Source organism: Asterias rubens, chromosome 18 (assembly GCF_902459465.1).
Source record: "Asterias rubens chromosome 18, eAstRub1.3, whole genome shotgun sequence".
NCBI classification, from domain to species: domain Eukaryota; kingdom Metazoa; phylum Echinodermata; class Asteroidea; order Forcipulatida; family Asteriidae; genus Asterias; species Asterias rubens.
Window position 1 is genome coordinate 2,729,539 of NC_047079.1, and position 27,399 is coordinate 2,756,937.

At 38.0% G+C, this 27,399-nt stretch overlaps 1 protein-coding gene across 2 annotated transcripts in view; it reads right to left on the minus strand.

The window, feature by feature from the left end:
- Nucleotides 1-1,941: 1,941 nt before the first annotated feature.
- LOC117302696 (calsyntenin-1-like) overlaps nt 1,942-27,399 on the minus strand; it is a 32,027-nt gene continuing 6,569 nt past the window's right edge. The window contains exons 5-13 of one of the 2 annotated variants that reach the window (XM_033786694.1): nt 26,410-26,521; nt 23,013-23,203; nt 21,772-21,878; nt 19,104-19,312; nt 17,740-17,910; nt 16,097-16,242; nt 14,317-14,476; nt 10,207-10,373; nt 1,942-7,580 (exon numbers count right to left, since the gene is read on the minus strand). In XM_033786694.1, coding sequence (XP_033642585.1) covers nt 7,386-7,580; nt 10,207-10,373; nt 14,317-14,476; nt 16,097-16,242; nt 17,740-17,910; nt 19,104-19,312; nt 21,772-21,878; nt 23,013-23,203; nt 26,410-26,521 — 1,458 coding nt within the window. In that variant the 3' untranslated portion in view covers nt 1,942-7,385. Of the gene's footprint in view, nt 7,581-10,206; nt 10,374-14,316; nt 14,477-16,096; nt 16,243-17,739; nt 17,911-19,103; nt 19,313-21,771; nt 21,879-23,012; nt 23,228-26,409; nt 26,522-27,399 lie in introns of both variants that reach the window. The other variant, XM_033786693.1, reaches the window with a different exon arrangement.

The following is a 27,399-nucleotide window of genomic DNA, read 5'->3' on the forward strand; positions in this document are numbered from 1 at the left end:
TTCAGCTTCTCAGCCGCTAGTTAAGATGACTATTTTCCCAAATAAGTATTAGTATTATTAACATTATTATTATTATTTATTGTTGTACACTGCCTGTAATTCTGCACAAAAGGGTATCATCAAAGGCCAACAAAACCTTGCAAATATTTTCAATAAAGCTTAAATACTATATTTTTATGACAATTTATAAAGGTATTTGTCTTTTAAGAAATTGTTTTTATTACACCTTAGAAATCTATAGTTTTAGTTCTATATTTTATCAGTGTCATTTATATTGTTTTGGGGGCTTATAATGGGTTACAGTAAACCCTTGTTTATAAAGAGCAGTTTTAAAGAGGTTCTGCTTAATATAAAGAAAACATTCTGAAGTCCTGAATTCATTTCTAGTGTGTTTCTTTGTTTTGCTGTCCTCTTTTAAAAACGTTTGTTTTGTATTAAAGACACCGGACACCTATTGGTAATTGTCAAAGACCAGTCTTCTCACTTGGTGTATCTCAACATATGCATAAATAACAAACCTGTAAAAATTTGAGCTCAATTGGTCATCGAAGTTGCGAGATTACTATGAAAGTCAATCCCTTGTCACACGAAGTTGTGTGCTTTCAGATGCTTGATTTCGAGACCTCCAAATCTAATTCTGAGGTCTCAAAATCAAATTCGTGGAAAATTACTTCTTTCTCGAAAACTACGTCACTTCAGAGAGAGCCGTTTCTCACAATGTTTTATACTATCAACCTCTCCCCATTACTGTTACCAAGTAAGGTTTCACGCTAATAATTATTTTGAGTAACTTCCAATAGTGTCCACTGCCTTTAAAGAGGTAATTGTGGCCAGTCCTAGTGATCTTAGTATAACACGAGTCGACTGTATTGCATAATTTCAATTATCAAATTTTTACTGAGGATCCGAAACGAACCACTGGAATAAAAAAATTTTTTTTTACTATTTTCTTGACAAAATTTTGAAATTTGCAAATGAATTACATCAAGTATAATTTGTGTGTGCTTTTTTGAAATAGAGCCAAGTTAACCTATTATCCATGTGATACATTGTAAGTGTCTGAATTAATGTTTTCTGAAGTAACTATAATTGAATCACTGAAAATGCCTCTTTTTCCACACTACTGCTGCAACCAATGGTCATAGTCATAGCCGTAGCCGTAAATCAGACATGGCTTGTCATTAAATGAGTCTGGTAACCTGACCCATGACTAATGAATCTGAACCACATCAGAATCAAGGGACATTATCAATGGCTTAAGCGGTTGGCTACAATGACAGTTAGTATTATTTAAACAAATTAGAGATCACGAAAAAAAATCATAAGGCTACTTCAAGGCGAGGGCTACACACTTCACTGATTTGGGCCGTCGACCCAAATTAACCGTCACCAGCGTACATTGCCACCTACGCCTTGGTCTGAAACTGGGTTACCCCCTTCACAGTCTGTAAAGATGTAAGCATGGGTATCATCCACTAGGAGCACTACCTTCCCAACTTTTTACAAGCGCCTATGGTTAAATGCCTTGCTCAAGGCCCAAGTGTCATGACAGGGATTCAAACCCACACTCTGCTGCTGACAACACCAGGGCTCAATTTTTATAGAGCTTCTTAAGCACAAAAAGTAGCTAAGAATAACAAAACTATGCTCACTAGAGTAAGGTTACCAGCCAAACGACAATGCCACAAGTACAATTAGTGATTGGTACCCTGCTCATTTCTGCTTAGCAGAAAACTGTTAAGCAATATTTTCTGCTTAAGCAACTCTATGAAATTGGGCCAAGAGCACTTGGGTACAGTGACCCAGACCACTCGGCCATGACACGCCATAGAATAATAAAAAATAAAACTTCACAGCGTTCAGGCCCAATAGTCGCCGCCAAAGTTGTTAATTCAAACACGGCCCTCTATTGAACACAAAATAAAACACAAGAAGACTCCATTCCGGTTTGGAAAATTTTACTGGTCAACCACACGACATGAGTGAGATACAATAAAGAATGGTACATAAATTATTACTGAGCTAATAATATTAAATTAACAAGGAATGCAACTGTTAAACATGGAAAAAAGGAACCTGTGAAAGTAAGTTTTGTGTGAAAACCATTCATGCCTGGTTGTCAGTGTTGTATATACTTCAAGGAGATGGTAAAATAATGTTCTATTCACCCATTTTAATTAATATTTTGATTAATCAAACTCAAACATTGTGTTATACAGTCAACCCTCATTATAAAGACCACTGTTCAAAAGAGGTTCTGCTTATAAAAAGTACATTCTGGTATTTCTGCTTTTTTCGTTTCTTTGTTTTTGGTGTCCTCTTACACAACAATGTTCCTGTTAATAAAGTCTACCCATGTTATAAAGATCACTGTTAAATTAAGATTCTGCTTATAAAGAGTACATTCTGAAGTCCTGAATCTCATTTCTACTGTGTTTCTTTGTTTTTGGTGTTCTCTTATAAAACGTCCCTGTTATAAAGTTGACCCCTGTTATAAAGAGCACTGTTAAACAGAGGTTCCGCTTATAAATAGAATACTCTGAAGTCCTGAATCTCATTTCTACTAGCCCTTTGTGTGTTTTTGTTTTGCTGTCTTATAACAACATTTCTTGTTAATATAAAGAGGTACGTGTAATTTGGTCAGTCCCAGGGATCTTGTTATAACGAGAGTCGACTGTACAAGGAGTCTAAATACTGGTATCTACTTCGTGCTATACTTCATGTAAGCAATGCAGTGAACCCTTTTCATGAAATTATGCTAATTACATTCATGCGTGCGTACAGACCCTATTGGTAGGCAAACGCCATAGAGTTGTGCACTAAGCAGACACACAATCGCGTCAGCGTCATGCTGCCATGTACAAAACAGCGCGTTGTTCCCTCATTTTTGCCAACCAAAATGTGAGTGTGCACGGTCTATGAACAATTTACATATTTCATGAAATGGGTCCATTCTGTTATTGGCGATAAATATGAAACTAGGTATCTTACAAAATAACTATTTATGCCGTTACAGTTTTTCAATAGATTGGCGTAAACAATAACAGTGTTAAACATTCATCATTTATCACCCATGTCTTGAGTTTAACTTTTTCTTTTATATTTTTTTTTTTATAGGTGGCTGTGGCGTTAAAGATAGTTTAATTTATAGCTCGAATCATAATCGGTTGGATGGGGTTATATCTGAAACTCGGTTTACTTTTATGTTACCTTCAAATTATGAATAGCTGTTGAATATTCATTTGCTTGTAAATATTCATATATGAGTTAATGTTTTAAGGTTTGGACCATTTTGGACTTGGTGACTGCTTCTTATAAACGAATTTTTAAGACATACATTTTGTTTTCTTCTTTGAATTTTTCTGTAATGCTTCCATCATGAATAATGGTGGCTTTTGTTTTATCTTTTTGTCTCAACAAGTGAAAAACTTATCGAGTCGTTGAAGGAGCTTCAAAATAATATCAAACCAACCAAATATGATTTTCATATGCGAATTAAATAGCCTTATTTATGCAAATTATATATGCATCCATGGTGCAAAAAAAAGAAAAAAAGGTGAAAGAGAAAAACAACTTTTTGGAAATATTTATAATATTAGCAAGAATTTGTATCTTCAAACCAGTTTTATTATTCTACAGATCAGGAAAGCTTTTTACATTTTGCTGTCGGTTTATTTGTTTTTTTACATTATTTTTATTAAATATTATAAGTTGCTTTATACTGCTGGCAGAGATTGCGTGAACTTTTTTCTTTCTTAATGGCAATGGACGCTTGCGATAAAACTAAGGGTTATTGTTTAAAAAAATCCACAATCACAAAATATCAATACTGATTAATAATGAGGACAAGTTTTTACCAGACATTAAATTCAATACTCACAAAAAATAGCAATGTACATGTACAGATGTTTGTATGCCTTATAACAAAGGAGCTCTGTGTTGCGAGGTTCAGTCTGAACAGCAATTTCAGAGATGGAGATTTCAAATTTTATTTATACGATCATAAGTTTTGTCCAGTGTAATGCACATATCATCAGGACCCGATGTCATGGCGCTGCTTACAGTGTTCCGCTTGCCAGGGGATTTCTCCTAAACTTTTTGAGTGACTGGCCAGCAGGACCAGTTAGCTTGTCATTTCACCACTCCATCAGCTTTTCCACAAGTCCATTTTCCATTTTTTTAAATTGTTATGATTTTCAAAACATAGGTAGCCAGCAGGACCACTTGGGTAGAATTCTGACTGGTCCTTGAATGTCCAGTAATGTTTAAAGTAGCGGCAGGTACAAGCAAGAAGATTCAGCTTCGCTATCCTGTGAAATAGTCAAGAAGCCAGTAGACTGGGTAACCGAGAACAAATGTATACATTTTAGAGTCAGATGAGATTGGGTACCATATTACAGTATGTCAGGTGACTCACTGATGTTATTTTTTATTTCATTTCAATTATGATTGGTGCAGCTACACAAAGCACCCTCAACATCAAATGGGGAAAGCATTCGGCAAAATGCAACACGAGTCCTGAATAAGTGGCAACATAGTTTATATATAAGCAGACAAAAATATATCCAGCAATTTTACTTGGTACACTCTTTCTAACATACAACAACTGTACAAGCTAGAATTGTCTTTTCATTTTTTATACTGTGTAGTTACAAGTTACAACAATTGGTGTTTACATGACATAGCGACCTCTCTTCGAATATAAACTAATAAGAAATTTCTTTCAGGGGGGAACCATCATTTTTTAAACTGGGTAACAAAACACTTTGTAAAAACATGGTAGACTTTCATAGAGCTGCTGAGCAGTGAAGTAATGCTTAGCAAGCGAGTTAAAGCTGGTCATAGAGACGTGGTGTTTTAGCTGGTCACAATACCAGCTTAGCAATATTTCTAGGTGCTTACCAGATGCTTAACAGCTCTATAAAAAGGCCCTATGTAATGCTATAAAGATTTTCTCGAAACACTGATTACTCAATTAACTACAAAATACCAGGAATTTTACCAATACCTTCAAATGACTTATTACTGGTGCTTCTACCTTGACTAAGAAAAGTGTACAAGAAGAAGAAAAAAACCGCAAATTGCACAAAATTTTGACTGTAGTTGGAACGGAATCTAATATAATATCGGTATTCCTCGCACATAGATGAAACTTTCGTAGGTGGATTCAACAACTTTTACTGAAAAATTCCTTGGACTTTAAAAAAAAAAATACTTTTCAACGACTTGGAAAATGTATCTAATTTTGACTTTTCCGTAGCTTAGAATCGGTCTAACAACTGATTAGCACAGTATTATTTGTACAAATATACACTAACACCCATCAAGATATAACCTAGAAATTTGTAAAATATGTAAAAGAAATTCCTCCTGCGACATACTTATACGATTTGCATGCAGGATAATCCGCAGAAAAGTCTGATAATTGTAAATAATTATTACCTCGTGATTATGGTTAAAATTGAAGCGAAAAACTCAAAACAAAACTCCTTTTACAACATGGGTGAAAATCTATGAATTTTATACTCTCCTTTAAAATCCGAGTGCTGACGTTTTCTAAAAATCTAAACAACTATGAAATACATGTGCTTTAAATATTTTTTAGATAATATAAGCTCTTTACACAATTTAGACTGTTCGTTATTTAGAAACTTTGAGAGAAAAAAAAGGATGTGAAAAAAAATTGTAAAAAGATGACAAATTAAAGAAGTTGTTCGATTTTTCACAAAGAACAAAAAAAACTCATCAAATTATTCCTCTTCACTTCAAGGTTATTCTGAAAGTTTCTAAATACTTGACAGATATTTTGTGTTAATTTTCTTTTGTTTTTGTCGGTGAAGGAGAGCTGAAATGTAACTGTAATTCTTCTTTTAGTTCAACAATTAATGAATTGTCTTAAATATTGCTGCAGATCTTTGTTTGTCAGTGCATCCATAACAATTAAGTCAGAAAGCACCACATTTCTTAAACTACACTTTGATGTATGCCAAAACAACAACAGAATTTAAGAAATAAATTCAATAAAAGAGTTTTTTTAATGAGTCTTTCTCGAATGAGAATTTTTCAAGAATCAACTGAAAGATTTAATGTCCACATTTGATGCACAGTTCATTTCAGGTTTAGCGAAGGAAACAACTTAAGATATAATTTTTAAAATGAAGTGCAGCAGAGAGCATCTAAAAAGATTTCTAATTTAATTTACGTAAATCGCTTTAAAATGAATGTCCATTATAAAAAATAAATAAAAAGCAAAACCTTAACGATTAAAACAGCTGTTTCACTTGAACGATGTTATTTTTTAATAGTTTTTTCAATTATTATCTTACAAGTTATTTCTACTTCGCAGTCAAATTTTATCGTAGAAATGAAAAGTGCTCCTACTGCTTAATTTTACAAACTAGTGTTTAGAAAAAACCCAACAACGCTCGGATTTTTAACACGTGCAAATAATTTGTCATGGATCGACTTTTTAAAATTTATACATATCCCATAATGCCCTCCATAGACAAGAACCTCAAAACAAAATAAGAATCTGTTTGTACTTGCTTCTATTTTAAAAATTAAAGATTTATCATTAATTGTTAAAAATGTACACTAGAATGTTTTGCGTCGTCTCAAGACAATAAGGTCGGAAATGCAGTTTGTATGAACTTCATAAAATTGCTGTTGCATATTTCGGAGCTCCTGGTTAATGGAGTTTATTGATCAAGAGTGGTCTCCAAAGTAATCGTTGGTAAAAAAGAAACACTCAGTTTCTTTGAAAAACATTTACTTATGGATTTTGCTTAAATTTGTCCAAACTTGTAAAAAAACAACTCACTTATTGACTTTTTGATTATTACGAGTATGAAGTTGCAACTAACAACCTTCAGGCGTGATTATTTAGTTCTTGGGGGGAAAAAAAGTAGAAACAGTTGATAAAGTACAAGGACTGACCTCCATCCGATATGTTAACATGATGTGTAGGCTTACTGGCTTTTATAGACTTTTCAGGCTATTTAAGCAAAATTCTTCAGATTTTACCCGAGGGCTAAGAAATCAGAAATCGGATTTTCTTAGAAAGCAGGCCTGATACTTTACAGAGGCAACGATTGCGATTGCCTCCTTGCCCCTGGTTAATGCCTTGGTGCCCCTGAAATAATCAAGTAGAAATTTTCAATTTCTTCACAGGGTGACCTTTACCAAAACAAAAGATGCCTTGGTGCCCTTGCCCTTTTTAAAACAAAGCAAAATACAATGCCTTGACCTTATCGCACTGAGACGACGATTTAATGTTATGCTCAATGATGTTTTCCGAGCTACCCGCTAAAAAATTGAATGTCCAGTGAAGCAAGAGTTAAAGAAAGAAACATCAAAGGGTGGGGGGGGGGTATTTTTTTACTCCCTTAGAATTTGAGAGTAGAGTCGTCCCACTCCAGTTGGGTGCCTTTGATTTCCACATCGATTTCTCCGGCTCCATCTTCGTCGTCATCGTCCTCGTCGTCATCGTCTTCGGAGCTGTCGTCCAGGTCATCTTGACAACTGTCATCGTCATCTTCATCGCTGGAGTCACTTTCTATACCGATGTGTGTTTCCACGGGCTGCGAGTGGTGGGGGGGGGGGGGAAGACAGAAAACAATCAATTAGAATGAATTCTACTACTAATTAAAAATTAAAACTTTTAAAAACCCCTTTAATGCTACACTTAACTACATTTTTAAGACAGAAAGTAAGTGAATAAAACAGGAGACAAATAAAAGATAAGATAAGATAAGAACTTAAACTACAATACATCTACAATATTGCTCACATTTTACATTACTTTTTTTACATGTGGCATTATTTGATTCTCTACAAGCTCCATCCAATTTTTTTAAGACCTCAAATTACAGAATTAAACACAGTTAAGGCCTAAATTTTGTTTCTAACCAATTCTGTCACGTTCCTTTTAGTATTGCTAATACTTTTTTAAGAATCCGCAGAAACCATAAAGTGCTAGTGACAATGGTGCTGTTTACATGCAATATGCACAGCGTTTAGATTTAAAAAAGAATTTCAGGCAGTTTACTCATTATGTGCTTACATGTACTTTTCAAAAAGCAAAAACATTTTTTTGAAAACAATTTACATCAACTAAATTATAGGCCTAAAATACTTTAAAAAAAAAGAGCGATAATAATAACAATAAGGAGCCTTAAGGAAGAGCAAGGATCATATGAAAGACCCTTGAGCAGGCCTGATACTTCACGGAGGCAACGAAGGCGATTGCCTCCGTGTCCCCTGGTCATTGCCTTGGTGCCCTAGAAATGCTCCAGTACAAAATTTGCAATTTCTTCATAGGGTGCCCTTTACCAAGAAGAAAATGCCTTGGTGCCCTTGCTCTATCAAAAACGAAGCCCTGCTTGAGATCTGAGGCTATGGGCCTTAATAGTCCGAACTCAAGGAGCTTCCAGCACAAAGGAAAATGCAATCTTTCTTTTGCCTGCTGTGGTAAAACTAATAATAATTGTATTGATAAATGCTTCTCAAAGCTGTTCAAAGGCACATGAAAATGACTTGCAGTCCTTTAGAGAATAATGGGCCTGTTTTCCGCCCCAACTATAGCATATACCCATCTATGGTTGGGATTTGTTTTTAAAATCTAGTTAGGATCAGCAGATTTTTTGTTGGGATAGGCAAAACTGTAAACTTGGTCTAGGCCTCTCCATGGGACAATTTTAATAGTTGGGTAGCAACAGGTCTAATAGTGTACATATATTGACTGGCAATGAGGTAACTAGTGTGCGTCTATTCCCCCGAGGGACTTTGAGTGGTCAGAAGAGGGACCTATAATAGGCCCCTCTTCTGGTCGCTCACAGGCCAAGGGGGAATAGACGTACACTAGGTACCGAATTATGCCAGTCAATATGTGTTTTATAACACAGCTCGGTCTTAAATGTGAAATAAGAACAGAAATGTGGAAAAGAAAAGAAGTTTTGTAGTTGCTGTGCATGGTTCAAGTCAAGAGAGGGCGCTGTAACCGGGCACTATTTTCAAAGACTAGTGCGGGTGCCCGCTCGGGAACTAGTTCCCGCAAAACACGCGCGCGCGGTCACTAGACTATATTAGTTCATCCCATGTGACCGTGTTTCAGCCATAGCCGTGTTTCAGGTTATAGTTTTCAGATTAAAAAACAGATAAAAAGATAGTAACATCTGCTTCTAAGCATTCACAAATATAGGGGAATACACAGTGGTCATAATTGTCATGGTACATGTAACTATGCAGGAAATATTTACAACGACAGTGAATTATTATTGTTGATTGATTGATTGATTGATTGATTGAATTTATTTGGATAAAAATACAGTAAGAACATGCCAAAAATACATAAACAACAACATGAGCAAAGACAATCAAATAAGGTAAACAAAAATAGAACACAAGATAGAACTACTGCACAAAATTATTCAAGGATAGCCCCAAAAGCCAATAACCTAGACTTATTTCCATTGGGGTCCTTACAGAAAACGGCAAAATCACAAATAAAAAGTTTTAGTGGGTTTTTTTTTCAAAAAAAAAGTCAAACAAAGTCATCGGTAACAAATGAAAACTGCTTACACAACAATAGTAAGAAAGAAAGATAACAAATAGAAGCACACAAGTTAACCTTTACTAAACATACAAAACAATGAAACAAAATCAATTTCATACAGGTATACTAAATCAATATTTCAACTAATCCATCCTCCTAGATCGGAAAATACAGTAGGTACTGTTCAAGTTATTATAATTTCACTGTGTTTTTCACTTTGAGGCTTTGTGAAAAAGAGGCAATTTGTTTTCAGGCAACTTTCAAGTTTGATGCACACTTTTGACAGAGCCAACCACAACCTTTGTCTAATACAAACATGCTCTCTATCCACCAAAAAACATTACGTCAGGGAGGGCCCATTTTCATAAAGCCTGTAAGCACAAATACTGCTTAGCACTTATTGCTAAGCAGAAAAAGGTTACAAGCCAAAATTACATTAAGTTTGTACTGTTGCAGCTGGTGCCCAACTAAATTTTTGCTTAGCAAAGCAAATTTTCAAGGAGTATTTTCTGCTTAACAGCTTTATGAAATTAGGCGTTTTGCCGCCGATGGTCAAGAACAAGTTGCCTGTAGTTAATTGCCTTGTCATGTCACATGACCAGTAGAATAAAAATGACATAAGTCACACAAGGACAATGACTATGACAACTCACCCCTTCCATTGGGTTAACGGTGATATTCAGAGCGGAGTCGTCCCAGTCAAAGTCTTGCTGGTCGTACGCGCTGTCACGGTGAGCTGCGTAGATACGGAACACTCCTAGAACGATCATGAAGACGAGGAAGCCAACGCAGATGACAATGACAACTGTCATGGCTGTACCTAGAGAAGGTGACAAAATAAAAGGCACATTAAGATCAAGAAGCCCAGGAGGATGGACAATTTTATGACAATTGTCTTTGATGTATCCCTAAAACCGGATTCAGACAGGCGTGGCAGAGCCCAGAGTCGTGCCAAACCAAATAGAATTTATAGAAGTATTTTATAAAGTACCAAGGCTGAACTACATGTACACATGGTGTAGGCTTCAAGAGACTTTTCCAGTCCTACTACATGTACTTGCCGTCAACTCGCCGCCGTGCCGTCAACTCGCTGTCAACTCATTTTCGTGCCGTCAACTCATTAAATTTACCTCAAAAATTTATAAATGGGGCATAGCAGTGTTAAGTCTGGGCTAAACTACATATTTCTTATGGTTTTCGGTAAAATTTCATTTACAAAAACGACTTTGTGTTGATAAAAAAAATAGTACCAATCATTTACATATTCAATATTGGGCCATGACTAATCCAAGTGAAAAAGCAAGATTGGGGCCGACAGTTTTGCTGCTTCAAGATAAATTTGTTCACGAGACAAAAACTCAATTTTTTTTTCCAAAATGTAACCTAAAACTTTTGCAAATTATCTTTTAGCAAATATACCTTAAAGTTCTATGCTACTTTTGTAGATTTTAAATGTATATTGGAGGAGTTGACGTTGACGGCGAGTTGACGGCACGAGTGAGTTGACGGCGAGTAGTGTAGGACCCGACTTTTCAGGTTATTTAATCATGATTTTAAACGTATTTTTTTCCCAAGAGCAAATCAAATCTGAAATAAGACCAAAGTAGGAAGAATATCATGTACGGCAAGTGCCAGCCAGGCCACAAAACAAAGGTAGAAATAGGTACACAGTTTTGTTTCTCCCTTTAAAAGAACAACAGTTTGAAAACCACCGTGGCAGTTACCTCAATGTTATTCACATATCATTTAAAGGCAGTGGACACTATTGGTAATTACTCAAAATAATTATTGGCATAAAACCTTACTTGGTGACGAGTAATGGGGAGTGGTTGGTAGTATAAAACATTGTGAGAAACGGCTCCCTCTGGAGTGCCATAGTTTTCGAGAAAGAAGTAATTTTCCACAAATTTGATTTCGAGACCTCAAGTTTAGAATTTGAGGTCTCGAAATCAACCATCTAAACGCACACAACTTTGTGGGACATGGGTTATTTTTCTTTCATTATTATCTAGCAACTTCGATGACCGATTGAGCTCAAATTTTCACAGGTTTGTTATTTTATGTGTATGTTGAGATACACAAACTGTGAAGGCTAGTCTTTGACAATTACCAATAGTGTCCACTGCCTTGAACAATCACTGTGTTAATGATGAATGCACAAGTGTGTGATTTTTCTTGAGTATAATACAATATCTGCAAAAAAATAACTCAACCAACTGATTTGGTGTCTTTGTAAGAGTAAACCCATGATTGAGGGTGTACACACCCAACCAACATATGCCCACATAATGCCAGGTTTTAATCAATGCCCTTCACTGAAATATACACACACACTCCACAGACTAAAATACAATTTGAAAACTACCCTCAAATATAAAATAAATCTTACCAATTTGCCTTCCCTAGATACCCGATGGGAAAAGTTTCAACATGACTATCTTAAAAAGAGAGGATCCTCAACAACACAGCCCAGACGGCCGATAATCCAAAATGGCCGACTTCTTGAGCTATTGATTCCAAGCAACGTGTGCAATTTCCAGCCTCTTCCTTCTCAATGCCAAAGCGATTTCATTCACGCACCAGCGCCTAACTAATATCACATATGATTGGTCAACCATGACTGAAGACTTCACCACCACCGGCCAATCAATGAACACCCGACCTCAATACAAGACCACTGATTGGTCAACGTACAATCACATTTGCATATAAATGGCCATGCAAGTGGTTGTTTATTTTGTAATCTCATATTAAGTACCTGCTGGTGGGGGATTATGTCATTAAGGGATTAAGGTTTGTTTGATCCCAACTTCTTAAGACAACACTTTAAGCAACACCTGATATCTTCATGAGGTTATAACGATAAACAATTGAATACAAAGGGCTGGCATTAAGAGGCAGTCTTCAGATCCATTGTTTACCTGCTCATGTTTGTTGTGTTGTCATTCAACCTTTAAGAAAGAATCTACTAGGGTTAAACCCGCAGGCCATTATTTTATTTTTTTGCACCATTGTTTACATAAACACAAGTCCCCCAACCAGCACAAACAACCATAATAATGTTGATTTTAATTGCACTTTAACAGGAGTCATAAAGTTGTACAATAAACAAGCAAACAAACAAACACCTTCTTGAGCTGCCTGAAAGGCTACAACCATTATTTTTCCATCTGGCACAGCTAAGTGGTCACACAAGAGTCTGAAAATCCCAGCTAGGCACAACAGAATTATGCTCACCCCGATATGTTTACCATAACAACTACCATGCAATATGAAACTACTTGTGACTGGTATCCTGCTAATTTTTGCTAAGCTGGAAATTGTTCAGCAGTATTCTTGTTTAAGCATAAATCACAACCCCAAAACAATGGGGAAGGGGGAGGGGGGTATTGGTGGAGGGGGGGGGGTTAGTGGAGAGGAAACCTGTTATAACTATTTTACTCTTCTATTGGTGCGTTCAGACACGGTACTAAAGTTGGTTTAACTCATGGTTCAACTCGATTGAGTTCATCTCAGTGTGTCTGAACGGATCTAAAGTTAGTCCGAATTGAGTTCAACCCACAAAAGATAAACCGTCCAGGGAGGGGGTTTATCTTTAGACCGCTTCGGGTTTATCTTTCAACACTGTGTGTGGACAGAATAAAAAAGACCACATCCGGTTTAACTCACAACATTGACCTCCGTAATCATTATGTAAACACACGGTGACCAATGAACAGGACAATAAACAGGATGTTAGAGTAACGGGGTCGCGTTTTCTTTGACCCCCTTAAAACCAAAGATTAACTGTGCTGTCTGAACGCAAAGGGGTTTTATTGTTACGACCACCCCCTGCTGCTCGTAGAAGTTAAACCGGTTCAGGTCTAACTTAGTACGCTGTCTGAACTTACCCTTTGTTTAAGCAAGCCCTGTTTTGGTGTAGTAATACTCAGTGGTTTAACCATGGTTTAACAATGGAGATAAACAAATGTATTTCAAACAAATATCCCTAGTCCATCCTTCTGGAGACCAATTGGACACCGATACAAACTAAATATACAAACATTTTTGCAAAGATACAATTAAAGCTTCTGAAAATAATTTAAGATGCTGGTTAAAGGTCATTTTGAATGGCACCCGAACTACACAATTAAAAAAATATGTCATGTCGTAACAATCTTAAAAATGCACCAGTCTATTTTGAATACCAGCCTCACTCTGGCCCCATATTGACATGTATACAAAAAAACTTTAAAAAACTACAAGATGTCTTAATTAGTGCGGTGATCTGACCCAGCTTAGTGAATGGCACCCAGACCACACAATGACACACCATGTCATGTAGTAGCCTCTTACAAATTGCACCAGTCTATTTTGAATACCAGCCTCACTCTGGCTCCCATAGTTGCTCTACAGTGGGGTAGCTAGACCAATATTAGTGGTGGGCTCTAAATCCAATTTAGTCCACCAAGGGCAAGCAGTTCAACAAAATTATTCATGTTAATATATAATATGGTGCCTGGCACTGCCCACCAGGGCTATCACACTTGTGTTCAGTATAAAAAAAATTCTTTTTTAGAAAACTCCAAGATGTCTTAATTGATGATGTGATCTGACCCAGTTTAGTGACTGGCACATATGATAGACCACACAATAACAAACCATTACAAATTTTTAGTAACATCTCAAAAATGCAACAGTCTATTTTGAATACCAGCCTCAATCTGGCTCCAATACTGATGTGTATAAAAAGAAAATGTAAAAAACTCTTGAAAATGTCTTACTTGATCCGGTGAGCTGACCCAGCTTAGTGAGAGGCGTCTTCTCGTTCATCTCTTCCTCCAAGGTGTTCCTGCCCGGCTTGAATAAGATGTTATTATGTGACGCAGCCTTGTTGTGGTTGGGGCTGGCAGCCTGCTTGACGGCCTTATGCAGGACGTTGACCTTTGGGGTTGGAAAAAAAAAGATTGTTTGAAAATTATTAGAATCAAGGAAATTGTTTCCAAAAGACGTAATCTACCCAGCAAGTAGATACACAGTCTCGGCCGATTTTCTACCTTTCGCCCAGGTAGTAGTTATTAAACATGAGAGTTCTTTTCAGAACTGAGAACTCCTACTCCGCGGTAGTAGAATATAAAGCTAGACAAGTTCTCAAAAAAAACATAATCTACCAAGCAAGAAGATACACACATGTAGTCCCGATCGATTTCCTACCTTCTGCCCAGGTAGTGGTTAATAAACAGGACAGTTCTTTTCAGAACTGATAAGTCTTCCGAAGTCCCCAAAAATCTACTCCGCGGTAGTAGAATATATAGCAAGGTAGTTCTTTAAAGAACATAATCTACCTGGCAAGTAGTAACACACACATGGGGGTACCGCAAACCAAATCTATATTGATACCTCACCATGCAAAGCGTCAAATCCCATACACACACATGGTGAAACACACAAACCAAGTATACATTGATACCTCACCACACCTCAAATCCCACAACCAAGGAAATGTGAAGAAGAACTTTCTCTTGGCAAAGAAAGCGTTCACACACAGTGAGCATGTTCACTCTCCGACACTCCACGGCCTTGTTTGATATGTACACGTCACTATGAGAAATGTTTGGGACGTGTCACAAGAGGAAATCTACAGGCCAAATCTCCATCACACGTCGAAATGGAATGTGCACATCACAACACTAAGGTAATCTCCTTGCACAGTACTATTAGCTGTTCACACGACAACACACGCTCAAGGCAATCTCCACACACACGTTCACATTGACCGAGCACACCACAACAACACACAGGACCTACGGCTTTACATGAAGAAAGAAGCAATAAGACCGAGACTCAAGCACACACTCTGCCGATCAGAACAACCCAGAGCTTGAGTCCGTTGCGCTTGACCGCTCGGCCATGACACGCCAATACATATAATTTCCTCGGGGATAGTAAGACACTGGTTTATACTGACACCTGAATGAGATCATCTTTTTTTAAACCAGGTGAGGTTTGCGGTAGCAATGTGCGTAAATCTCTTTTGAGTAGCGTTGATTGGGAGAAGAACCTGTGGTTGTCAAGCACCAGGGCCATATTTCATAGAGCTGCTTAAGGGAACACATTGCCTTGGATCGGGCGAGTTGGTTTTTTGAAAAGCGTTTGAAACTGTTTGTTATGAAATGCATATGGTTAGATAGATAATTTTAAAGTAGAATATAATGATCAACACAAACATGCCTCGAAATTGCATGGTTTTCCCTTTAAGTCGGCCATTTTATGGAGTCAAATTTTGACTCCACAAAATGGCCGACTGCAATTGTTTGCGATGCAACACAAAAACCGTGCAATTTTTAGGCATGTTTGTGTGGATCATTATTTTCTACAAGTTTTTCATTATCTATCTAACCATACGCATTTCATAACAAACGGTTTAAAATGCTTTTCAAATACCAACTCGATCGATCCAAGGCAACCGTTCCTTTAAGCACAAAAAGTAGCTTAGCACAACAAAATTATACAGTGCTAATACTCATTAAAGTAAGGATAAAACCAAAATTAATGTAGACATACCAAGATCTTGTACTCATTGCTCAAGAAGCGTCCGTTCAGCTCAGTGCATGTAACGGTGAATGTATAAGATTTCTTGTCTGATTTCTTGCTGTTAGTGTACACAACCTGGCGCAGGGCCTCAACATAATGCTGAATGGTGTCGACACCTAATAAAGACGAGAAGAAAAACCCCAATTACCAATCAATTAATCGATCAATCAATCAGTTTATTTGCACAGTATCGAAATCACAATCAAAATTGAATCAAAGACAATGTAAATTGGAAGTTAAGAGATAAATAGTTGTTCGATAAGATTAATTAGAATGTAAGCAATAAGTCTAAGATCCATACAATTGCAGACCTGCCTTGCCCCTGGTCTTGGTCTTTGCCTTGGTGCCCCTCAAAAGTTTCCCATATACTTTTAGGTTTTGCAATAGAAGTGCCCTTTGAAAAATAAAACTGGCCTTGCCCTCTCAAAGATAAAATTCCAGGCATGGTGAACTCCATCCCCAACCCCACTCCTTCCCCTCCCATCTCTATTTTGTCTTCATTCTAATTATCTCAGGAATTCTTTTCTTTTCGGAGGGGAGGGGATAACTTCGGTACAAGAGGCAGAGAGAATATATTTTAAGCATTGGAACGTTTGGGGGACACATATCGGGCATGTTGTTTATGTATAACTGGATTTCCCCACTAGGCCCCTGCATGTATGTACATGTATATGTTGTGGGACTGTAACAAATTTTAAATAAAAACAAATATGTTAATATTGTGCCATGCGTCTAGAAGAATACCTGTCTGTAGCTACGGTTCTTATGGTCAAGTGATTTACTGCATCAGTGCAGATGATTGATTTTGAACAAGCGACTGCTAAGTTGACAGTGATCATGATTAAAAAGGACTGGACACTATTGGTAATTACTCAAATTATTTGTCAGCATAAAAACTTACTTGGTAACAAGCAATGGTGAGTTATTGATGGTATAAAACATTGTGAGAAACGGCTCCCTCTGAAGTAATTTTCACTAAAACATTTGAATTTGATTTCGAGACCTCAGAATTAGATTTTGAGGTCCCGAAATCAAGCATCTGACAGTGTGACAAGGGTGTTTTTTCTTCCATTATTATCTCGCAACTTCGACGACCAATTGAGCTCAAATTTCCACAGGTTGGTTATAAATGATGTCACTGGAGGGCACCCTCTCTCCAAGATTAAACTTAGGGACCTCGGTGAGACAAACATTATTTTAGCATGTAAAACATATTTACCGATTTTGGTTTTTAATACCAAAACTGGTAAATACGTTTTTAAAAAAAAATACTCAGTTTTTAAAAACTGAGACAAAAAATAATTTTTGCGGCATTGTTTCACACATTTCTCAAAAAAGCAACTCAGCAAATATTTTTTGGATGGGAAGCTTTCTACCCTCATTATCTTCAAACTGTGTAAGTTTAATGTTAATCTGTGGCTATTGTGTTTTGTGTTGAACAAAAAGTACCCAAACCCATACAGGGTACTTCTGGACATAACTGTGTACCATTCGTATACAGTGGTACATTTTCATTGTCACCACACGTTTTTACCTCACATGTATATTTTACAACCTGTTTAACAACGTTACTGTGGAAACAATAAACCTTAAACCTTAAGAGAAGTACTTACCTTTGATGGACATTCCTTCGGACGAGTCAAACTTGGTGAGATGGTACGAGGTCAGCAGATCAGCCGAGATGGTGAATGTCTCGCCAGATGTGAGGTACGTTCCAGTGGTGATGTTACAGGAGTCCAGACGGTGACCAACGGTCAGAGGAACCTCAGGCTCTTGCCCGGTTACTGTTTTTCAAAAATATAAGGAGAAAGTACAAAATGGTTTATGAGGCAGGCCATTTCAGAAATTACGCGTGAATATTTTCAAGGATCCCATGCTAGTTCTTTGCTCAGCAGAAAAATTTGGTGAGTGCAGAAAAAGGGTACCAGCCAATAGGGTACAAAGGGCACTTGTTCCTTACTACTTATTTGCTTATCAGACAAATTTGCTAAGCAAAGAAAAAGGTTACCAGCCAATAATACCATGAAATAGATATAACTTGTGACTGTTTACCAGCAATCGTTGTAATATGAACAGTGGTTGGAAGGAATATACCCCTTGCATACAATGTCAAAATCCCCAACAGTACCCTCACTGATGTAACCATCTGATATTTTGCTCCACAAACAAATTTGCGTGTTTTATCGAGAATTTGACAAGCAGGCCCCTGCTATTTACATGGACAATCATCTATGCCGTCTTTATGACCCACTCAGAGAATCGGTAGCATGGAGGGATAAAAGTCCCAACCCCCTTTTAGATATCGCCCATCCTAAAACAACACCCTACCCCGAACCCTAGAACAACACACATTCTCATGTTTTGTTTATTTCCCTTTAATGTATGTACATGTAATCTTGATGTTTTTTACCTTGTAAATTCAAATGTAGTTTAGCCTTTGGCTACAAATATTTGAATAAAATCCCTTGAATTGAATTGAATTGAATTGAAATCAAATATGCATACCTATGGGGACATCTTTCTTTCTTTTGTCACAGTACTTAAAAGTTTCCCATTGACGTTGTACACAAAATTCCTTGTGGAGCACACCAGTCTTTAGAATTTCCCTATTGGAAGTGTCGTGGCCGAGCAGTTAAGAGCACCGGATTCAAACTCTGGTGTTTCTGATCAGCAGAGTGTGGGTTCGAATCCCCAGCCGTGACACTTGTGTCCTTAAGCAAGACACTTAACTATTGCTTCGTCCTTCAGATGGGACGTAAAGCCGTTGGTCCCATGTGTTGTGTAACGCGTGTAAAAGAACCCAGTGCACTTATCGAAAAGAGAAGGGAGTACATGTACCTTGTTTGGTAGATACATGCGCTATATAAGACTTTGATATTATTGAGTCCTTTTATTTTCTTGTCTCCAGAAGACACCGGATATGGGAGCGCACTACCCTAGAACAACACCCTGCCCAAATCCTCTCCCCTCCTCCTACCTTCAAGCTCCGCCTCCTCTTCTTCCTCTTGCTCTTCCGACATCATACTGACGATGTTGATGGAGGCAAACGGTTTGATCCCGCTTGCAATCTTATCAGCTTCCTGTGCCATTTGGGTCGGCCCCGAAATGGTAATGGTAGGTTCCTCCGGTTCGACAACCATAACATAGGCTGACGTGTCTGACATGGGGATTGGGATTCCATCACATCTGTGAAATAGGGGTGTTCAAAGAAAAGGAGGGGTGGATTATTTTTAACTAATCAGACGATCAATAGACACCCTGAAGCCAGCTGATGGTGGTGTGTCGCAGCCGAGCAGGCTACTGCATTAGACTCAAGTTCTGATGGCTGAATCATAACAGTGTGGGTTCAATTTCTGGTCATAACTGTTATGTCCTTGAGCAAGGCACCTCACCATAATTGCTTCTCTTAACCCAGATGTGTAAATGGGAGCGTGAGTTGTGTCTGATTAATCCTTTGGCGCTACTATAGGCAGCTTAAAGTAAGGTTGTATGCTCCCGGGGGATTTAAGAAAGTTAGAGTCACGGTCTAAAAGTATGCTTGATGAACAGCGATAATAGTGCTGTAAAGCAGCTTAATCTAGCTATTAGGTTTGAATCCCCAGCCGTAACACTTGTGTCCTTAAGGGCCCATGGATAAATTAAGAACGCGGCCGCCCGCGGTCAGACTCGTTCTAGAACGAGTCCGTCCCAAAATTGTCACGCGCCCGTCCCAAGATGGATTAAGCGCTTCACTGATTTTTAAGGTCCCTCATTATCGAACTCTATTGTTGGTGCCTTTTGTTGTTCAGATTACATGGACAAGGCAGCTTGCAAGTAAGCCACGAAGGGGTGAAGGATTAGTGTTTGCGGTCTAGCTCAGGTATACACCAGACAATGGGTTGGAGATGTCCATGTACAGCCAACCCTCAAGTTTGCCAAAGCCAATACAATAATATGCTACTGCCATAACAAGTTGAAGTGGTGACTATTATTCGTCAATTTGAAATCATCGCCAACTTATTTTGTATCTACATCTAATTGTTACATTATGACCCGTGTTTACAGAGATGATTACACTTACAAGATTCGTTTATAAAGGTACCGCGAAATCATGCTGACCGGCTCGCAATCACACAAAACACAACGCAAAATTACATCGTAGTACACAAACACTCCATCTAACTACACACTCACACACAGTGTTTTCAATATTCAGGCCTAGTAGTCTTGTTATTTTGCGTGCAACAAACTATAATGCAAGAAACATTGAACGCTAGAGGGCTTTCCTAAACAATGTGATAGCGGGAGAGCCGCCCTCCGTGGGAAAAATTGCGCAACAGCTTACGAAATTAGTTTCAACCGCCTTGAGATTAAGACTTTCGGGAGAATCTGGTGTCCGAAAATTGCAATACTAACCAGCGTTGGTGCCCGAGCTAAACTCATACAACATTGGCGCCGTCGCTGGTACCTTGGGCAACGTGGTGAATTTTCAGCAGTTCCTTGGGAAATATTAAACGTGTTTAAGAAAAACTTCATAACGTGTTGGCTTCATTGTTCAAACATGAAACATTTTGGACACCTTGGATGTACAAAAAAGAGTATAGTTTTACTGTTTAATGTAAGATGTTTTTCCTATTGACTTTGTTTTACTTTGGGGGATTATTTTGCATGGCGGTCGTGCAAAGACGTAGTATTTTTTTATTTTAAAATCTGCGGTTGTGTTTTGACTTATTGTGTGAAAAGGGCTACAACTTGGGTTTATCTACCCAGATAAGCCGATTATAACTACACAGTGGTTTTCGGCCTACACCATTGTTCCTTTGTTATACAGTGGGTCTTCCTCGAGACCCGGTGGTTGAGGAGAACGCGTTCCACTCCGTAGTTTTTCTTTTGTTCGTTTTGTCACGCGAAGGAACGCGTCGCGACGCGGTCGTTCCCGTGACATAATTTATCCATGGTCCCTAAGCAAGACATTTCACCATTGCTACATCCTTCGGATGGGACGTTAAGCCGTTGGTCCCATGTGTTATGTAACGCATGTAAAAGAACGCAGTGCACTTATCGAAAAGAGAATGGGTTCGCCCCGATGTTCCTGGTCCGATCGGCAGCAAATTGCTCCATTACATGGTGCTATCAGAATTAGCTCTCATAATTCAAACGTAGTCCTACATCTTGCAGGAAAAAATGTATGTTACAGCCCCAGGAGCGTCACTGAGTGACGGAAATGTGAGCTATATACAAAGCCACAATTGTTATTATTATTATTATTATTATTATTATTATTATTATTATTATTATTATTATTATTATTATTATTATTATTATTATTATTATTATTATTATTATTATTATTATTATTATTATTATTATTATTATTATTATTATTATTATTATTATTATTATTATTATTATTATTATTATTATTATTATTATTATTATTATTATTATTATTATTATTATTATTATTATTATTATTATTATTATTATTATTATTATTATTATTATTATTATTATTATTATTATTATTATTATTTTTATTATTATTATTATTATTATTATTATTATTATTATTATTATTATTATTATTATTATTATTATTATGTGCTCTTTATAAGAACCAAGTATTATAATCGTTGGCTGATTTCTCAAAGTATTACAAGACTTACGTAGCGATTGTCTTAATGGTGAGTGGTCTCTGGCCAGGGGTAGGAAACTCACGAGAGTTGAAGTACGACACACGCTGGAGCAGCTGGGATGCGTCACTCAAATCACCCTGCGAGAAAAGTAAACAAGGCAAAAGTGAGACCCAAAAAGCAAAGGATTATATTTCATCTTCACTGTGATCACAGCTCAAAAAGCTAATCAAGCAAGACCATAATTTAGGATAAAGGTCTAGAAAAAAATAATTAAACAAATTTCAGCAACCAGAGAGTAAATAAATGTACAATTTCAACAACTCTATAAACTTGAACATGCCTTTACTGCTGCTATGAAACCATTTCTGTGTATTGAGACAGTTGCGATGTGGATGAACCAGTTTTCTTGGTAGCTGGACACCATTGTTTAATGTGCTTTCTCATTTTTCTAGTCCTCTCTGCACTGTGCTATGAAAACGGCTATTCATAACCAGGGATGCGACCATGCCCAGTAGGCTGGTTCCAACTAGTCGACTAGGGTAGTCCAACTATCATCAATTAGACAGAGTTAAAGGCAGTGGAAACTATTGGTAATTACTCAAAAAGAATTATTGGCATAAAACCTTTGATTACAAGTAATGGGTAGAGGTTGATAATATAAAACATTGTGAGAAACAGCTCCCTCTAAAGAGACCTCAGATTTAGAAATTGAGGTCTCGAAATCAAGCATGTGAAAGCGCACAGCTTCGTTTGGCAAGGGTGTTTTTTTCATTCATTATTATCTTGCAACTTCGATGACCGATTGAGCTTAAATTTTCACAGGTTTGTTGTTTCATGCATATGTTGAGATACACCAAGTGAGAAGACTGGTCTTTGACAATTACCAATAGTGTCCACTGCCTTTAAGGCTAATGTAGTCGATCTATGGTCAACGATAGTTTATACATGAACTTGGCCTATATTAAACCCCCCAAAATAGCCCCCTCTTGTGGTCAAGCATAAAGTCTTTTACTTTTTATTGCAAACATAGCCTGAACATCTGACGTCCGGCTTGTGAATTAGGCCAGAGGGTGGCCTCAAGCCTAGGTCAACCCTCATCCAGAATCACCTTTCACCTACATTCATAAAGCAGAAGACCGAAAGCGCAGCTGCTAAACGTTACCACGGACCAATCAAAACACAGATATGTTACTACAGGTTTATCCAATGAAATGTACCCTGTCTTGATCCTTGCGGATAAAGAAAGAGAACCAGTCTATTTCAAACCCTACCTTGATGACAAGCTCGGTATTGATGGAGTTAAACTGTACTCTATCTGCAGGTAGATCCTCAGTGTTCATGGACAGGCCTTCCTTGCAGCTATGCAGGCACTGGATGGTGGCTTCCTCCTCCATGCGACCGGGGAGAACACTCAGACCGGCAAGGTACCCCTGGAAGTGTCCTGTGAAGCGTCCTTTACCACCTGTGCGTGCAGCAGTAGTAAAGTCTTTGGGTTATAAAGATTGCATGCAGGAATCGGGCAGTGGATGGATTATAGGTTGGTTACGGTCAGGGAAAAAGTTTGAACAGGTTAAAGATTCGAGAAGACATGCACCAGAAGAGGAGTTGTGAGTGATGAAACCCGTTAGCGCACAAAGAGAAAGATTAGAGAACAAAATACGACGGGAGGATGGCACGGTTGGGAAGGGGTGCGGGCAGGATGCAGGGACGGAGTTTTGTTTAGGGTGGGGTTCATAATGTCAAATTAACCATGCAAGATCAAACAGAAACAGTAGCAACAGAATTGAAGTTTTCGATGTACGGAAAGATGCAGATCCAGGGTAAAGTTACAAATGTAGCATAACAGGGTACGGGTATCAAAACAATGGGAACGGTGGATCGATCGGAGAGTTAAAATTATATCAAAATCAACAGCGATGGTTTATGAAAATTTTAAATCATTTCAGGCAAAGTGTATTAGGAGGAAGGTAAAAAATAAGAGAGTAGGTTAGAGGTTAGGGATCAAAATGAAGCATTAGAATGTACAAGACAGTAGAAAGGATTCGAGAGAAGGAGAAAGAGAGAGAGAGAGTGGGGGAAAAAGAGGACGGTGGAATGGTGTTTAGGATGAGATAGACAAATACAAGGGATATCCATCTAGTATTAAGGGGATAGACTTCAATGGACAGCAAAAAGGTTGGGATACCTCCACCAGATGGGTTATAACAAAGATTGGGAAACCTCTACCAGATGGGTTGTAAAAAAGGTTGGGATACCTCTACCAGATGGGTTATAAAACAAGGTTGGGATACCTCTACCAGATGGTTTATAAAACAAGGTTGGGATACCTCCTCCAGATGGGTTCTAACAAAGGTTGGGATACCTCTACCAGATGGGTTCAAACTAAGGTTGGGATACCTCTACCAGATGGGTTCTAACAAAGGTTGGGATACCTCTACCAGATGGGTTATAACAAAGGATACTTTAGAACCAGGTTCAAACAGGGACCTGACAAACTACTCAGGCATGCAACTCTTCAGCAGAAAAAAAACCCGCACAATTTTCCTATTGATCGCCCGTTCTGAAGCTAGCCCCGTATTGGGCCCTTTTTGTCTGGTTCCCCCCACATCCCCTGATACAACAAGCAATAAAAACACTACGGAGCCAGATTGTGCAAAAAAATAGTGTAGAAAGTATGCTGTACACAAGGAGGATTGTGTCCTAGCTGCGTATTGGGCCCTTACCGTGTCTGGTTTCCGCTGCATCCTCATAATACAACAAGCAATAAAAACACTACGGAGCCAGACTGTGCAAAAAAAATAGTGTAGAAGGTACGCTGTAAGAGGAGAACTTGTGTCTCCGTGATTTTATTTTACGTGGAGTTTTTTCGTAGCAGCGAATTTCCATTTCATGAAACCTGGAAAACCGCGGATCCCCGGAAGAGTTGCATGCCTGACTACTAGAAATTAAATGGACATCAAAGCTTGGGATACCATCAACAGATGGGTTATAACAAAGGAAACATTAGAACCAGGTTCAAACAGGAACCTGACAAACTGCTAGAGCTTAAACTGACATTAAAGCTTGGGATACTTCTACCAGATGGGTTTATGAGAAAGGCTGGAGTCCCTCCACCAGTGGGGTTTTAACATAGGATACTTTAGAACCAGGTTCACAAACTACTAGTGCTTAAACTTTCCCACTTGGGGTAACATCTTGCAAGGAGCCGAGTGACCATCCAAAAGCATTCAGCTGCCTGGATTGTGTGTGGCCGCACAATTGTGCATAGAACTATCCGTGTACTCTGTGGATGCAATCACCACATGGTACTACAGAACACAGGCTCACATAGTGCTACTGTCCTTCAAAAGCAGGCGAATGAAATAGAATGGTCAGACAGGTTTGAAGAACTTCACAGGGACAAATTTAACAGACCCAAAGCAACATGTATGACAAGAGAGACATTAAGGAAGTTTCGCACGCGAACGGATACGCACATGCATACGTTTAGCTATTCGTAACCTACTTTCGTGTCACAAGCAGGATATCAGTGTCGTCTGCACGTAATAGCGGATAGCGTATGACGTCATAATGATGACATATCCGTCGCACTAACAGTATTTGTTCGCATGCGAAACCTCAAAACCTCCTTATTGTTGGTGTCAGTGAGAAATGTAAGGGGTCAAACAAGCTAGGAGAACAAGATTTTTGGGACATTAGGAGAGTTCAACACACAAGGATTCATGGGAGTGGGCACTTCCACCATCTACAACACTGTGACTTAAGGATTGACTAACTCAACTCACAAAATGTAGATCAATTTGTGCAAACAATTTTTAAAGTTGCATCGCTCGATTTGTTGCTGAAAGAGACACACACACAAATTGATTGGCTCCGTAAAATACTTTTCCCCGCAAAATGCATGAAAACTTGTGAGATGCACATTGTTGGTAAAATGAGATTATGTTGGGTCCCAACAATATCTCATTTTTTTTTAAAACTAATTATTACTAAACGTTGACAGATTTTTTTAATTAAGTTTCTCAAAAATTGTTTTTTTTTTAACTGCCTCTGCCAATCGCCTTGCATCAGTTTGGCAACAAATCGATCGATGCATCTTCAAGAAAATGCTACGACATGGTTTTGTGAATTCCTCAAACTTACTAGATATACATGTATATGCTTCTAACACCACAGGTACTCAAGTTTATGTGGGAAAGCATTACCACAGTGTTTTGTTAGTGTGAATATCTGTGTAAATTATCAACATCTTAATCTGAGAAAGACTTCATGCCTGAAGCCTTTCTCAGGTTACAATTTGGGGATAACAAAGTTCCTCTTTCTCTAAAACTACATTACTTCAGAGGGTGTCGTTTCTTAACAATGTTTTATAATATCAACAGCTCTTCAGTGCTCTTTAACAAGTAAGTTGTTATGGGATTTGAGACATTGCCTGGTGAGGCATCAATGTTTATGTGGTTTGCGAGAACACACCATGTGTGTGTCTACTTGCCAGGTACAGTTGGTTCTTTAGAGAACTGTCCTGCTAGTTATTCTACTACCACAGACTAGATTTGCGAAATTTGGGAGACTTCTAAGTTGTTTTGGGCATATTTTTGTTTAGTAGTTACCAAAGGTTTACCCTCCCTTTAAGAGGGTCTAGGGCGTCTGTGGAGACGCGTATCTTACCATCAAAACATGCACCGACAGTGAGAGCTGTGGGGTAGTTACTACGATGAAGTGGCCAGTTATCAGATATCATCTTCGTTTGGCGGACTTCACCATCGACGTAAAGATATACCTGGGGAAACAAATATAAATGTAAGTTTTTCAATGCATGGGCTTAGAAGATCAAGAAGCCTTGGTACAAAATGGCGGAATTCACTATAGACAAACAGATATACCTGGGAAAACAAATATATATTTAACACTTGAGAATCCTTGGCTTCGCAACCAGAATGAATAAATACCAAAAATAAAAATGCATTAAAAACTCTATGGGCATAACACCAAGGGTTCTTGGGATCTCATAAACCACACATAATATTCCCCTTTTATTGTAGAGAGCTTAATAAACATGTACATAACTGCTACTGATCGGTCTCATCTAGACTTTTCTCTTGCATAGAAAAAAGGGAATGACCGAAGTTTGGGACTCAACTCTACAGGGAAATCAACTAAAAATGTACAGCTATCCAAGATTGTAGTACACGGTTAACTCTACTCCACGGAGCCCTACGTTGTCGCTGAATCAACTCGGCAGCCGAGACAAAAAGAAAAATCCAAACACGCCGTTGTAACATTCCACGGCAGAAGATCTCCGACCTAGGTAGGAAATAAACTTTCTTGTGCTGTGACAAATTGAGCGGGAATAATTACTAGACATATAAGGAGTTTTTTAACAGGATGAGATTTTCAATTTGAGACGGTTTGATTTGGGGAAATCATTCGCAAACTCACATGGGAGGAAGGCAGGGAGCTATGTGAGGGCTCTGAATTCAATTAGTTCCCCACTGGTCTTGTAGCTCGGCACTTATACGCTGGACCAGAAATATTTTTTTGTTAGAACTAAAATATTTCTTTCTTTTTATGAACTTTGCTGAACTTTTCGGACTGCAAAAGCTGATATGTATATCAGTAAAATCTATAAAAAGAATGTGTTTAAGGAAAATATTGGAA